Below are 16,470 nucleotides of genomic sequence, written 5' to 3'. Positions count from 1 at the left end.
ACAAGTAAAAAAGGAAGCTATCATATTACAGAAGTAGATTTGACAAGATTTATTAATTTTTGACATTTTTTCCCTAAACTACAAGTCAGATTGAGTTAGAATACATTGTGTAGTGTTAGGAGCATTTGTTTTGAAATTAGTTGTCCTGGGTTTGGAGCTCTAGTCATGTACCCCTTGGACAAAATTTCTTAAGCTGCCTAATCTTCATTTTATTCATCTGTAAAGTGGGGAGAAGAATAGTATAACATTTGGGGCATAGGCTGGGCAGGATTAAATGAATTAATGCAAATCAGTGGCTTAACACAGAGTAAGTATAATGGTATAGAGTACTCTGTGTGTGTTTATTATTATCATGTCACACCCTGATTAAACATCTGCTACTGATCTTCACTACTATTGGATAAAGTCCCAGACTCTTGTAGTACTCTATGATCTGGCTCTGTTCCACTCTGTAATCTCTATGTCAAAGGTCCAGATGTCTTCAAGAGCCTGGCAGGTACGAAGCAAGCTAGGTGAGGCTGTGGCAAACTGAGGGCCACACATCCCATCAAAAGGGGACACCTGCTGTTCACTCTGGTAGCTCTTTGCTTTCTGGGAAGATGAGCCTAGTGTGGTTACCTTTGAAGAGATGTCAGAAACCTGGACTTCACATGAAATCTCCTAATTATTAAACGTGAACAAATACATCAGAATTCTAAGACCAAACAAAGCCCATCTGCGGGCTGGATATGGTTGCCATCTTGCCCCCTCTGCTTCATGCCCTTCCCAGCCTTGCAGACTGCTTAGTTTTCCTGCCATAAATTTTATTCCTTCATGCCTTAGTGCTTTTTAAAAAAATGTTGAATATTATTGACACACAAGGTTACATTAGTTTCAGGTGTGTAACATAGTGATTCAACAAGTCTGTACATTATGCTGTGGTCACCACAAGCACAGCTGCCATCTGTCCTGATACATCACTCTTACATATCATTGACTACATTCTTTATGCTGTCTTCTGTTCCCGTAATTTATTCATTCCATAAATGGAAGCCTGTATCTCGCACTCCCCTCCACTCATTTTGTGCCCCATCGTTCACCCCCCTCACCTTTGGCAACCATCAGTTTGTTCTATGTATTTATAGCACTACCTTAGTGCTTCTAGACGTGCTAGTCACTCTGCCTAGCTTGGCCTTGGTTCTTTCTCTCTTGAACTGGATTGGTCTTTTAGACTTGGCTCAGCCTCTTTTCTCTGAATTAATTACTTCCTCCTTTGTGATGCCAGAGCACTTCATAAGATCATTCTATTGTAGTGCTTAAGACATTAATTTGTTTTTTATTTAGAAATAATTATTAAGCACCAAAATGCGTACCAGCTACAGCCATAAACTGGCGTCCCTGTTCCCCTGGTGCTTATATTCCACCGTGATCTTCATGTCAGTCCTCCGATGAGAATGTGAGCTCATTGAGGGCAAGGACCATGTGCTGTTGGTCTGGTTTCCTCAAATAAGCTCAGTTATCTGGATACCAGGTATGAGTGTCCTCTTGCTGCTGTAACAAATTTCCACAAACCTACTGTCTTAATACAAGCTTATTATCTTACAGTAATGGGGGTCAGAAGCCTGAAATGTCTCACTGGATTAAAATCAAGGTGTCAGCAGGGCCGAGTTCCTTCTGGAAGCTCTAGGGAGGAATTTGTTTCTTGCCTTTTCCAGTTTCTAGTGGCTGCCTGCGTTTCTTGGCTTGTGGCCCCTTCCTCCATCCTCAAAGCAGAAGTGTAGCATCAAAGTCAATCTCTCTATGACTTCCTTTTTTCCCCTCCCTTTTCCACTCATAAGGACCCTTGTGATTACATTGCCCACCTGGTTACCCCAGGATACTCTTCTAATCTCGGGGTCATCTGGTTAACAGCTGTAATTCCATTTGCAACCTAAATTCCCCCTTGTCATATCATGTAATGTACTTCTAAGTTCTGGGGAACATATTCACATAGGCATCTTTGGGAAGGCCATTACTCTTCCTACCATAACTGGGAAGCTAAATGAATGAATGAATGAATGATGAATGAAACTCTTAGAGGGTGGGAACCAGTTGTGCTAGCCACAGAAGGCAGAAAAAGTAGTAAATACCTCTAACCTGAAGGAGTTGATGGTCAGCTGGATTGGGGAGTGGTAGTGCTTGGGGATCTTCCAAACCTCCCTTCTCAGATTGAACATCTCTGACTCCTACCGGCTTTCCCTGAAATCCCAGATTAAGATCAGATCCTTGTTTTGTGCGCTCAAGGCAGCCTCCTTTGGAATATATCCTCACACTTGTGATGCTAGTTCAATAAATGCCTTCCACTAAATCTTATGGGTAATGCGTACAATAAAATGTATTCGTCTTGTGTCTCAATGTGTAACACTGAGCAGAGTGCCTGGCATATGGTAAGTGTTCAAAACTTTGTTGAGAGAAAAAACGAATAAATAAATGAATTAGAGAAAAATGGAATGTTTAACCCACCTACTATTCGTTCTGCCTTTGAGCTTTGTAACGTGGGACCATAGACTTTCTAACATGGCATTGAAATTGGGAGGGCGAGCATACATACTTTTTTCTCATTGGGGAGCCAAGAGTATATATCGGATTTCTCAGTGGAGTCCATGACCAAAACCATGGAAGAAGCACTGCTCTGAGTGTCCAGAGTTCGGAGAGGAGATGATTTGGCCGTGGTACAGAGAAGGAAGATACTGTCCTGGGAAGGGCAGACGGGCTTCTCCTCACTAACGCTAACTGGGCTTTTGTACCTGTCTTCCCCCTCCAGGAGAAGAGAGTGTGCTGCCTCTCTTGACGCAGGACTCTAACTCCAAAGCTCGGAGGGGTATTTTAAGAAGAGCTGTTTTTTCTGAGGATCAGAGAAAGGCTCTGGAGAAAATGTTTCAGAAGCAGAAATATATCAGCAAAACAGACCGAAAGAAACTTGCCCTCAGCTTGGGACTAAAGGAATCACAGGTACTAATGAGCAGGAAGATGTCCACTGCTCCTGATTTCCGAAGGAATACAATGAAATCCATGCATTTGGCAATGTCTGTTGTACTAGGTATGGTGCTGGACCCTAAAGCATTACTGAAATGATTTTCACAGTTGTTGAGTGGGTGGAAATATATGTCACAATTGCTATTTGAAAATAGGTCCATTTGCTGAGAGGTCTAGGTTTTTGCATGATTAATTCTCCCCAAATGAAGAGAACCACTAAGATGTGGCATTTACATCATTAGTTGTTTGGTTTCAGAGAAGTAGACCACATAATCTACAAAAGCAGGAACCAATTTTCCTGTCTTTTTCTTCATTTCCAATCCAAAATCCAGTCATAAATGTGTGACTCATAAATACCTTCAAATAGATTTCATTACTCTGCACTCTGAGCTTATGTCAAGTACAGTAAAGTAGTTTCATATTTGCAACACCTACAAACCTTCCTTACACATTAAGGTACTAGTATTTTATGACTAATCGTTTTATAATCACTGTATAAAATAAGCACCATAATCGTCCTCATTTTCTAGATGAGAAAGTGTAGGGAAGTAAACCTGGGTCTGATGTCATGTAGTGCAGCTGCTTTGGAGCTGGGCTCTCACCCTAGGCAACTTGACTCTGGAGTTTGTGTTCTATTTAACCTGGAGCTATCATGTATTGTTGTGTAGGATATGCACTGCACAAAGGCACAAGGGCGAAGAGGCATGGCGGCAACTGAAATGTAGCAGGTGCTCCGCCTGCCAAACTGGCTTTCCTGGTGCAAGGCTACATCCACCTGGATTTTTTTTTTTTATGTTATGTTAGTCACCATACATGACATCATTAGTTTTTGATGTAGTGTTCCATGATTCATTGTTTGCGTATAACACCCAGTGCTCCATGCAGAACATGCCCTCTTTAATACCCATCACCAGACTAACCCATCCCCCCACCCCCTCCCCTCTAGAACCCTCAGTTTGTTTCTCAGAGTCCATAGTCTCTCATGGTTTGTCTCCCCCTCCGATTCCCCCCCCTTCATTTTTCCCTTCCTACTATCTTCTTTTTTTTTTTTATTTTTTGAGTTAGCATAAAGGCATTGAAGGGCTAGCAGAGGCCCTGTGTAACTACCATGCTCTACTGTTCTTCGCTCAATACAAATGACCTGGTTTCTAACTTTGGACTTTATTAAACCAGTTATTTTTGGATGAAACTCTCCTTAACCTTGCTTCCTTTCCCTAGGGAAGTGATCTGTCCCCACCCCCCAACTTTTTCTAGTTGTAGGAAGCAGTACATACTGTGGTAGAGGGTAATTGGCCTACATCAGCCCATCTGTGCTTTCCTCATTGTGTGGTACTCCAGATCCCTAACCTCAGCTTCTCACGTAAAAAACAGGGACAAATATAGGAATTCTATCCATGTTGCAGAGCAATTTTGCGTATATGATAGATAAATCAGTAGCTATATCTTGATGGTCTGTGTGTGCAAGACGCTGTACTAATAAGTAGGCAATAAGAGGGAGTGTTGATTAAGCACTGATTAAGATACACTCTGTGCACCCAGGAATTTATATGAGCAACTGGGAAAACAAAGCAGAAGCTCGCAAATGGTTAGATAATAATATATGATAACATAGGAGACTTCACCTGGTAGGTTAGATATACTGCCAAATAAAGCAGTTAGATCAGTGGTCCTCAAAGTTATGTATCTCTCTGGAGATTTATGTTAATCCCCATGACTGATTCTTATACGCCTGGGGAGTCTAGTGAGGGAAGCGTCTCATCCTTAGAGGAATCGTTGGGCCTGACTTAGGACGCACAGAAGCTCAGTAGGGCTGGTCTGCATCCCACTGGTACGGATAAAAAAAAAACAAAAAACAAAACTCCAGAGTTGGTGTGGAGAAAATGTGCAGGTTTGGGAGGTTGCAGGACCCCTGGTTGAGTCAGAACTTGAAGTAGGTGTTAAAAGAGAAAAGATGGCTAGGTTTGATCTGACAGTGCTGAGATAGTGTGAACGTCTTTGATAGTACATATCATTTTCTTAAAAATAGATTATTGGAACGAGAAGGCAGCACGCATATTAGAGAACATTTTTATGAGGGGATGACCATAATCTGTCCATTCCAAGAAAACAAACTGTTTTCCTATTTCGTATGTTACCTTCCTGTTCGTATTCACAGGTGCATAGTTTCACATAGTTGATTGTATTGTTTTTAAAATTCAAGTGCCTTGAGGAATGAATACTTTTTATGTTATCAAATTTGGTAAACATCTCAGAAGTAATTTCATATTTTCTTATTTGCATATACATCTAATTACACAACACATGGTATTTATTATGGTAAATTCAAACAAAGGGGAAATTGGTAAAATTAAAAATGAAAATTCATCTCCTCCCCTTCCAACCCAACTCCTTAGTTATTACTGTCATTTATAAGTGGCTCTTGTTTGAATTTATTTGATGTACCACGTATTATCTTTAATGTAAATGTATATGTGTGTTGTATATGCACAAACAGTAACATGAGCACTTGCACGATGCCTACCGTGTGTCCTTATATTTGATGTCATTTATCCTCACAATGACACTATGAGGTAGCTAGCTACTTTGATTATTCCTATTTTATAAATAAGGACCTAGAATTGAGACCCAGAATTGTGTATATACGTTTTTAAATAAAAACAGGATCATATTCACAATAAAAAAATTAAAAAAACAAAAACAAAACAAAACAAAAAAAACCAGGATCATATTCTACATATATCTTGACTTTTTGAAGGAGAGTACAAATCACCTGTATAACCAACACACAGATCAAGCAGAGGAGCCTTATCACTAGGCCAGTAGCCCCCTGCATATTCCCTCCTGGTTACCGCCTCCTCCTTCCAAGGCTACCCACTATCCTGACTTCTAACAGCATAGATTAGTTTTGCCTATTTTTGTAGTTTATATAAATAGAATCATAAAGTACAAATTCTTTGGTATATATGACTTCTTTTCCTTGACATTATGTTTGTGAAATTCATTCATGAGGTTGCATGCAGCAGTCACTCTTTTGAGCTCATTGCCCTGTAGTATTCCATTACACTGTATACAACGGTTTATCCATTCTAATGGTGGGTGTTTGGATTGCTCTCAGTTTTTGGCTATTATTCATATTATTTGTAGCAATTATTTCAGCTGTCATCAAAATATTTGGAATATTATGTTTAGTAACATTTTCCTGTTACAACCATTGCAAACTCTTCAGGTTTGAGTTTTGTTTTTTTTTTACTATGGTAAAATAGACGTGACATAAAATTTACCATTTAAACCTTTTTTAAGGGTACAATTTAGAGGCAGTAAGTACATTCACATTGTTGAGCAACCATGGCTACCATCCATCTCCAGAACTTTTTTATCTTGTAAAACTGAAACTCTGTATCCATTAAACAGTGACTCCCCATTCCCCACTCCCCCCAGCACCTGGCAACCACCACCTTCTGTCTCTATGATTTGACTGTTCTAGGTACCTCAAATGAGTGGAATCACTTGTATTGGCCTTTTGTGATTGGTTTATTTCACTTAGCATAGTATCTTCAAGGTTCATCCATATTGTATCATGTGTCAGAATTTCCTTCCTTTTTAATGCTGAATAATAGTCCATTGTATGTATATACCGTATTTGTTTATGCATTCACCCATCAGTGGGCACTTTGGTTGCTTCTACCTTTTGTGAATAATGCTATGAACATGGATATACAAATATCTCTTCAAGTCTCTGCTTTTAATTCTTTTAGGTAGTTTGTGGCTTTTTCATATGTTTGTGGTGTCTTTACACAGAAATTTCTTGTTTTTATGTTGGCAGCTCTGTTTTTTCTTTTGTGGTCTTAGTGTTTTATGTCAATGCTTAAAAAAAACATCTCTCTAAGACTGTAATGACAATCTCTTATAGTTTTTTTCTAGAACTTTTATAGTTTTGTTTTTGTGTTTAGCTGTTTCCATTTGGAATTTGTTTTTGTATTTGTTGAGAGGTAGAACTTTTAATTTATGGTTTTCCCCAAATATGTACATTTGTTTCAATACTGTTGATTGTGAAGAAACGTTCTTCATGATTTTTTTTCATTGAGATATCACTCAAAAAATTCAAGGTCTACAGAAAAACTAAGGAAAGAAGAAAATAATGAATGTGATGAGAAGGGCAAGAATCACCAATGGGCACAAATAAAATGTCTTAGTGAAAACCCACTAGAAATGCTTGGCAGGCTTTCTAGGAGTAAATGCCCGCTGCAAATAATAAATGAGTTCATGACTAGAACCAAATGCTCTGGTATGTACACATTAGTGCTGTTTTCTTATGAAAAGCCTTAACCACAGAATTATAACTGAGATGGCAGTCTTTTGGATTCACTTGCCTGGGGTCAGGTTCTTTGCAGCCATTTTGAAATTGCCAGTCAGGTTGAAAGAATGAAGGAATTGTTTTGCCATTCTGGAAAGATCATCTCAGATAGAAATTTTTCCTTCATTGGGAGAAACATTGGTTGGTAACACTTTAATAATTATTTTTTAAGGTAAAAACTTCCTAGTTTTTTGTTTTAAAAATAGAAACCCACTAAAGTGTTCAAGTAAAGATGCAGTATAATGCTCAGGAAAACAATGTGATTGACTTTTAAAATATCAGGAAACCAGTTGTGAAGTTTTCTGATCAGGCACGGTTGACTACGCAGTAGATAAAGGGGGGAGTTAATAGTAAAGACAGACTCTGGTGGGGTAGGGCAGAAGTATGGCTCAAATTAGAAACCACCATCATAAGCACTTTGGGGTTAATAACGATTGATTGTTATTGAGCCTAATTATTCAAGTTTGATAAATCCTAGGAGTAATTAAACTTGGAAACTGAAGCCTGGAATTTATCAGAGCATTATAAAATGCATTCCTAATTTAGTTTTCCAGAAGTTCCTAATGAAATCTGAATGTTACAAGAGCCTGGGCCCTGGAGTGGGACAGTCATGGATTCTGTTCTAAGTACTTTCATTTTACTGAGTGACCTTGAACTGGTTTTTCACTCTGAACCTCAATTTTCATACATGTGAAATGAGGACTTGTTGCAGTCATTGTGAGGATCAAATTATGTAATCCAACAGCCTGCATGGCCTGACACCTTGCACAAAGTAAACACTATTACTAGCCGATAGCCTTTCCTTTGTGTAAATAATTTAGCATGGATTAAATGATGTTTTAAACTGTTGAGTGTTAAATCAGTTTTGAAAGATGTCAGACTTGCAGGCTGTAACCCGCTTATTGCAGTCATTTTGTTTCATCAGTGTGGGGATATTATACTAAACCAGTTGTTCAGATATTTTTGAAGGAGCCCAGTGGAAAGCCATAAGGACTTTGCTAGGCTGGCTCTCACAATAAGGTATTTCATAGAAGGCATTACAGTTTACAATGCTGAAGTGAAGTAACATGGAGTAAGTGATCATTTTGTCCAATTATTTTGTCAATAGGTGAAAATTTGGTTTCAGAACAGAAGAATGAAGTGGCGGAATTCCAAAGAGAAGGAAGTGCTTTCCAACAGGTGTGTCCAGGAAGTAGGCCTTCAAGAGGATCCCCTCTCAAGGTCTGCTCTGGGGCTCCCTTCTCCGTGTCCCTCACTCTGGGAAGTCTCCCAGCAGCACTCGAGTCCAAGATGGAGGGAGAATTCGCCAGAACCTTCAGAAAGACTCATCCAACAGAGTTCAGGGGCAGCGGCCCCAGAAGCAAAGTCACAGCAGGGTGCCTTGTATTTGTGTTCGGAAGATGCTGGAGACAAGGGTGTACTTACTGGGGCAGTCTGAATGGAAGGCTTCCTCTACGTTAATTTAAAAGGATGCTTAACTAATAACATTTGGACTCTAAAACCAGCTAGCTTGTGCCTCATCAGTGCCTAAAAAGTAATACCTTTGGAGTGATGCATGAACTAATGCTTTAGGAAACCCTCTCAATTGCTCTCTGGCTCCCAGACTCAGGCTTAATTTGTAAGTGGAGTAGAATCTCCCAGAAAGTACGAAGGAACTGAAAAGAATGAGAGTTATAGTTGGCTCAGTCCCTGCTCTGAGTATGTGTGTATATATGTGTGTGTCTCTACGTGTGTGTGTATATATATATAAATACTCATTGAAATACATTAGTAGGAATTAGTTCCTCTTTAAATATTGCACCAAGCAAATTCATTTCCTTTTATATTAGGAAAAACCAACTATTGACCGAATGTTATTTTTCTGAAAATAATGTAAAATTTGGATTTTGGTCCAACGTGTTTTTTAAAAATTCCTATTTTCTGATTTCTTTCAGTCTCCAGCTATAAATGAACTTAACAACTCAGCTCAGCTACCCTAATCGAATGAGCCACTGTTAGATACATACCCTGAAAGTCTATTCTTAAAAGTAATCCAACAAGAAAACTAGAAGAATTTCTGAATGAAACTATTAGGACCCTTAATTTTCCAAGTGTCTGGACTTCATCAGGACATCATTGAGGGAGGTACCCATTTAACTAATGATTATCTTTTGATCTCTTCTCTGTAAGGATGGGCCTTAATCAAGGTTTGCAAAATGAAATGCCTTTAAGGGCCTGTCAGTAAATAACGGGCATGGCCCACCTAAAAATATTTGAGTTTAATAATTTTAAAAGTATTGTGTTGGGCAAATGAAACATCTATGCCAAGCAGTTTGTGACCTCCGGCCAAGATTTAAAGAAGTGTCACAGTTCCTAAAATGTTCCCAACTGGACTTCAAAACACAATACTGATGGAACCGGTAGTGGATTTCTGTTTGCACTTCTAGTTATAGACTCAATTTTCCACTTAGGTGGTATACACTATATATATTAGGTTATTTTTATGTATTAACAAGCACCACACAGATGTTTTGTGTGTTTTGTTGTTCCTGAAATAGTAGTGATATAAAATTGCATTTCTGGTAACGATTTGCTTAATCTAGAAATTTTTATTCCAGGTCCAAGAAAAAATTATGTTTCACTTTGAAGGAAATGAGGCAGAAAAAGGAAATGATGTGGTTTTGAACTAGGTTATTATTAATCTGTGGACAAGAAACATTATTAGAAGTTCATGATGTGGAATTTTGTTAGACAGCTGCATAAAGAGAGTGGCTTCTAATTTGCTTACATTCCTAGTTATAGACTTTGAGGCTTTAGTGTTTAAAGAAGGTAATATCTCAGAAGACGACAGTTTTAGTCAGCATCAGGTAATGATTTTGTCTGAACATGATTTGAATTGGGGTATGCTAGCCTGTGTCTTTATCACGAGATGTTTTACTTAAAAGTCCTCTCGGAAAAAGCTTGTCTCAGTGTCTGTGGGAAAGAGGAGCAGGGATCTGCTGACAACAATTTAAAATTTAAAACCTGTCTTAAAATGATTTGTAGTATTGGGTTTTTTTTTCTTGGTAGAATGTTAACCTCACCTACATTTATTGGGTCTTTTCTATGCACCAGAGACTGTGCTAAGCCTTTAGGGTGAGTTAATTCATGGCAGTCCTCATGACAGTAGCCCTAGGAGGTAGGCACTATTACTGTCAGGATTCTGTTACCCAGACGAGGGCGAAAGGCCCTTGTTAGGGTGGTGGCCCAAGGTCATGAGGTTAATAAATGGGATTTGGACCCTGGCCATCAAGTTTCAAATCTTGAAATCATACCAACCATATGGGGGTGCATACTGCTGTAGAATGTATTCACCAGCTATGGGATGCATTGTAAGACATAACGTTTTGGGGATTGCGGTAAGATTTATTAAAGAAATTCAGAAGCATATTGTACTTTATGATCTCTTACTTGGGGAATGGTTTTCTTTCTAGTGTTCTCTTCTCTATTAACTTTGAAGTTTAGGGAAAGTAAAGAATTGCAAAATCCTTCAACTATGAAGCCTCTATAGAAAATAGTCCCATAGGAGTGTTAAAGTGAAATGAAACTATTTTTTTTATCACTCACTGCCAAAAATTTTGAAGTGCTTATCTATGGTTAATGTTTCTTGAGAATAATCTGAAGATCAAACAAGAGCAACCTGCTTCATGGCCACCTGATAAGCCAGGTTTTAGATGTGGGCTAATTGGTGCTTAAATGATCTAACCCCAGACTTTCACACCAAGCTCTGAGACTCAGCAGAGGCTTTTCTCTCTGTAAGGTTGGCCTGATAGTCAAATATACAAATAAATATTTTAATTGGTTTCTACTCTGGAATGCCTTAAGGCTTAGGAAAAGTATACTTTAGATGAATATATTAGGGATACATAGGAAACACACACAAATGCATACACTTGGTGCACATACATAAGCCTGTTGTGCCTTCCCTTTGCCTTCTTTGCCTGAATTACTTGAGAGAACTGCTGAGCTTGATATTCTAATTGATAAGGGTCTCCCTTCTCTCTTAATTTGTACTCTGCCAACTCTCTCTCTACCTCCCTCCACCTAAAATACATACACGTGTATTTTCCTCTGTTCTCTAGATGCAGATTCCTTTTCTCCATGTGGTCACATATTAGTGTATTTGTTGTCTGCTTTCCAGGCAAATTCTGCTCTAGTAAGCACCGGAACCAGAGAAGCCTGGAGGCGAAGGTATTTTTAAAATTTTTAGAAGACATTGTCATGTGGATTTTTAGGCCGATGAGAAGAAGAAATGGTTAGCGCCATCCTCTAGCTTTTACAAAGATAAATATTTTATGAAGCTAAATATAAAGGGTTGGAAGTATATAGCAGGGTAGGCCTGATCACTGGGTCGGGAGACAGTGAAAGCCATGATCATTGATGTTGAAAAGGCAGTTCTATTTTCTTAGTGATGCCATGGGTTGAATGGGGAACCCAGTTGCTTAGTCCAGTGGTTCTCAGACTTTAAAAATCCATACATATGAACATGCCATACCTTCCAGCCAGTTTTGGGTATGTGCTCAGATTTGTGCATATACTTCATACATTCTCTTCAGCCACACCTCCCACTCCACCCTCTGAGAATCATTACACATGTTTTTCTCTTTTCAAATATAAAGTCATAATTAAATTTGCTCATTCAAGCCACCCATGTCCTTTCTGGCCCCTTTCATTCTGCATTCTGATGCATTTTTTTAAAGCTACACGCTCGCCGACGTGTTCCGTGACCTGCCCCCTGATGCCCAGTGATTTCTTCAAGCTCTGCTGGCCTTTAGTACAGAAGGCTCATTCCACAGTGTTGATAAGCCTGTTAGACCCTGCCTCTGCAGTCATCTGAAATCCACAAAAGTACTTTTTCTTTCTGGATTTCAACACTTATTGGGTACTCAGTGTGAGGCACTGTCCTAGGCTCTGTGTAAGCAAATGTGAGGGAGAATGTGGTCCTTGCCCTCAAGAAACTTAGAATTAGTCTTTTTGCCAAACAACTTTTGATATATTCTATGCTGTTGGTAACTGGATCCAGTAAATTTGAAGCAAAAAATAATCGAACATCCTCCAAAACCCCCATCTCTCCATGTGCGGTTGGGGGGAGTGATACGAAGTTGATTAAGTGCTCCACTGTTCAGAAAAATACAAGCTACCTGGCATCGTTGGTGTTCTCTCTCTCCTCCAATCAGGCCATGTTGGTCCCAAGAGGGGTCAGAGCCCGAGGGAAGAATTCATTATTCTTTTGTTCATAGTGCATCCGACCCTCTACTTTGGTCTTTCTACTTTCTCAGCCTCAGATCAACCTGTACCCATGGTGGGTGGGAACAGTGAAGGAAAAGCAAATAACACAAGTGAGGTGGGAAATCAGGATAAGTATTCTCGAATATATAAGGAAGTTTTGCAGAATTAATTTATATCCTTTATCAACCATCTCTGAAATAAGCAACTACCTTAAGAATGTTGGACTAGCCCCACAAAGATGGTTCTTATCTTCCAGCTATTATTTTGGTTCTGTCACATTGTTATTTTTGGTTGTAAAAGTTATACATGCTCATTATGAAGAAACACACTTGAAAATATAGCTAACAAAAATACGTGTGTAATTCCATTATTTGGAGACAGCCAACTTAGCTCTTTTGTGAAAAATTTTCACTTTGAATGTATGTGTATATAAAGGTGTGTATGACTAAACAAATTTGGATCATAGTATGTATCCAGTTTATCCTGCTTTTTTTAACTCAACTTTTTACAGAGTACATTTCCCCATGCCATTAAATAAATGCTGAAACTATTTATGATGGCTATATAATTTTCCATTGCTAACTCTTTCACTTCTTGAGGTGGACCAGGGAATGGGGCTGGGGGATGGCAGGTCATGGAAAGAATAATCATGGAGCTCCTGTACCAAATGGAGAACTTCTTCCAAAAAGCCACCATGAAGTTTATCAAAACATATCCATCCAGTCAAGGTCCAAGGGAGTGTACACACTTGGATTTCAATACCTTGCCAGTAGCAAACATACTAATATAGGGCAGAATTTTTAATTGTGCTTTACAGTCACACTGATACCTCATTTTAGCTATGTTTTATCGCCCACGATGTGGGTAGAAATCAAGCAAACTATTGGGTGTCCGGCATCTGTCGCCATTTTGAAGGCTGAGATGATAAGGCTGTTCTCCCTAGTTAGTCCAGAATTCCCCAGTTCCCACAACTCTATGGACATTCTCTCAAAGTTGCATGAGTAACAGAAATTATGAGGAAAACCTTTTGGGATCAGAACATTCTGAGGTTAAAAGGTAGCCTTCAGTGTTATTTAAACCCAAAGCAGAATCATCAAGTGTTTGATGTTAACCAAAATTAAAAAGAATCAGGTACATCAATTTGAATAAAATAAAGTGATATAATTAAGTCATAATGTATAGTTAATTCTATTATGATGAATTTCCACTGTAGTTTCCTAGAGCAGCCATAATAGACTACCACAAACCGTATGGCTTAAGACAACAGAAATCTATTCTCTCACAGTTGTGAAGGCCAAAAATCCATAATCAAGATGCTGGCAGGGCCATGGTCCCTCAGAAGATTTTAGGAAGCTGCCCTTTCCAGCTTCTAGTGGCTCTAGGGAGGTCTTTAGGTTGGGCTGTGTGACTCCAACCTCTACCTCTGGCTCATACGGTCTTCTCTCCTGTGTCTGTGTCACAAATTTTTCTCTGCCTTTCTCTTATAATGACCCCTGTAATTGGTTTTAGAGCTGACTCCAAGTCCAGGATAATCATATCTTAAGATCCTTAACTTCATTGCATCTGCAAAGACCCCTTTTCAAATAAGGTCACATTCACAGGTTCCAGGAGTTAGGACATAGACCTACCTTTTTGCGAACCACTATTCAACCCACCACTACTGTATTCTACAATATTACAGAAAAAGATCTAGAAAAACAAAAACAAAAGACTTGGCATTCCTTGGCATTCCCTGTAATGGAATTTGACTTATATTGCTTTGACTTAAGGTTTTGTACCAATTAAGCGATACACTACTTACAAGAGTATTTGGGGCAGGAAAATTTTTGTGAAAGTTGCCTCCATTTTGGATTTCTTTCTACACTACAATTTAAGAAAATGCAGCCCTAATTTTTTAAAGCCCTCGCATGGATTCCATATGTTGACCATTTAATCCGAGGTGTTTCCTTCCTTATTATACAAATGTGGTGCACATCAAAAAATTGGCATTGTTTAATTTATGACTCACACGTGAACCATTGTTTTTTGTGATGTTATTTTAAGTGATTCATAAACTAAACAATGCCAATATTTTGGACACATACCATATTTGTATAATGAGGAAACACCTTCTTGTATTAAATGGTCAACATCTGGGATCCATGTGGGAATTTCTTTGAAATTTTAAATAAAGACAAATTAGCATGGCATACATTTTCTCAGAGATGCAGCTAGCTGTAATCAAAAGACAGAATGACTTGGTACTATATTGTGGTTAAGAAAACAGGAATGTTGTTGACAGAAACATCCAATAATGTTTTTACAGCACTATTTTGATGATGGGGTAAATGGAGTTGTGGAGTGAAACACAATATGGGCAGTGTTGAGTCAGAGATCAAAACTCAACTCAAGTGTACTCTCTTAGTAGGAGTGTAAGTTATTAAAAACTTTCTGGAGGGCAATTTGGTAACACAAACAAGTTGTTAAATGAGCATACCCTTTGACTAGACAATGCCACTTACTAGAATTTATCTTAAGGAAATAGAAATGTGCAATTTTATATAGAAAGGTACTCATCAAAATATATTTGACTTTATTTTTTAAAGCAGTTTCAGGTTCACAGAAAAATTGAGCCTAAGGTACAGAGATTTCCCGTATGTCCCCCCTCTTCACATACGCACAGCCTCCCCACTACCAACATTTCACACCAGAGTGGTACATTTGTACAACTGAAGGACTTACATTGACACATCATTATTGCCTGACGTCCATAGCTTACATTAGAATTCACTCTTGGTATTGCACATTCTAGGGGTTTTGACAAATGTATAATGACATGTATCTACCATTATAGTATCACATAAAGTAGTTTCACTGTCCGAAAAGCCCTGTCATAATATATTTTTATATTTTAATAGGGAATTGGTTAAATCAATTTTAGCAAATTTATATAATGAAATCCTATGCAGCCATTGAAATTGATATTATAGAAAAAAATGATGATTTATAAAAATGGCCAGGATTCATTGTTAAAGGGAAAAGCAGATTACCAAACAGTATGTTAATAACCTAATTGTGTGTGTGTGTGTGTGTGCACATACAGGTTTAGAGACAAGGCTATACAAACATATGAACTGTAGCTGTCTCTGGGTAGTGGGGTTAAAGATGATGTTGATTTTTTTTTTCCTTGTTCTTCTTTTTCCAAATAATTGACTCTAAATCATATCACTTTTAAAATCAGAAAATGCGTATCTTGATATGGCTGTCTCACAGATATCTCAAATTCAAATGAGCTCTTCTTTCACCCCTAGTCTCTACCAGCATTTCCTTCTTTCAATAAATGGCAAAGTAGGACAGTGAATTCAGCAATGTGGGAGTCAGCTTTCCTCTTTTCTCCCCACTCCCATCATATAGAACCAATTGCCAAGGCTGGTCTATGCATTCCCCTAACATGTCTTTAATCTGGCCCTTCTGTCCAGCCCCACAGCCATGCACATCCCAGATCTCTTTGCATTCCTTCTAGCTTCCTTCCAACTCTTACTCCAGGCTATAGGTGACTGATTCTTTTAACATTTGAATCTTTTTTTTTAAAGTTAATTTTTTTATTATGTTAATCACCATACATTACATCATTAGTTTTTGATGTAGTGTTCCATGATTCATTGTTTGCATATAACACCCAGTGCTCCATTCAGTACGTGCCCTCTTTAATACCCATCACCAGGCTAACCCATCCCCCCACCCCCCTCCCCTCTAGAACCCTCAGTTTGTTTCTCAGAGTCCATAGTCTCTCATGGTTCATCTCCCCCTCCGATTTCCCCCCCTTCATTTTTCCCTTCCTACTGGCATAAAAACAGACACATAGATCAATGGAACAGAATAGAGAGCCCAGAAAT

The 16,470-nt window shown here is 38.6% G+C and overlaps 1 protein-coding gene across 1 annotated transcript in view; it reads left to right on the top strand.

Moving 5' to 3' along the window:
* The window catches only part of DBX2 (developing brain homeobox 2), a 35,306-nt gene extending 22,159 nt beyond the window's left edge, over positions 1 to 13,147 (top strand). The window contains exons 3-4 of the mRNA XM_036080058.2: positions 2,783 to 2,970; positions 8,457 to 13,147. Of these exons, the coding sequence (XP_035935951.1) occupies positions 2,783 to 2,970; positions 8,457 to 8,786 (518 nt within the window). The 3' untranslated portion in view covers positions 8,787 to 13,147. The remainder of the gene's footprint in view (positions 1 to 2,782; positions 2,971 to 8,456) is intronic.
* Positions 13,148 to 16,470: the final 3,323 nt, after the last annotated feature.

Source organism: Halichoerus grypus, chromosome 6 (genome assembly GCF_964656455.1).
Source record: "Halichoerus grypus chromosome 6, mHalGry1.hap1.1, whole genome shotgun sequence".
Taxonomy (NCBI): Eukaryota; Metazoa; Chordata; class Mammalia; order Carnivora; family Phocidae; genus Halichoerus; species Halichoerus grypus.
Note: the sequence above shows the minus strand (reverse complement) of the source record. Positions and strands in the feature narration are given on the sequence as shown.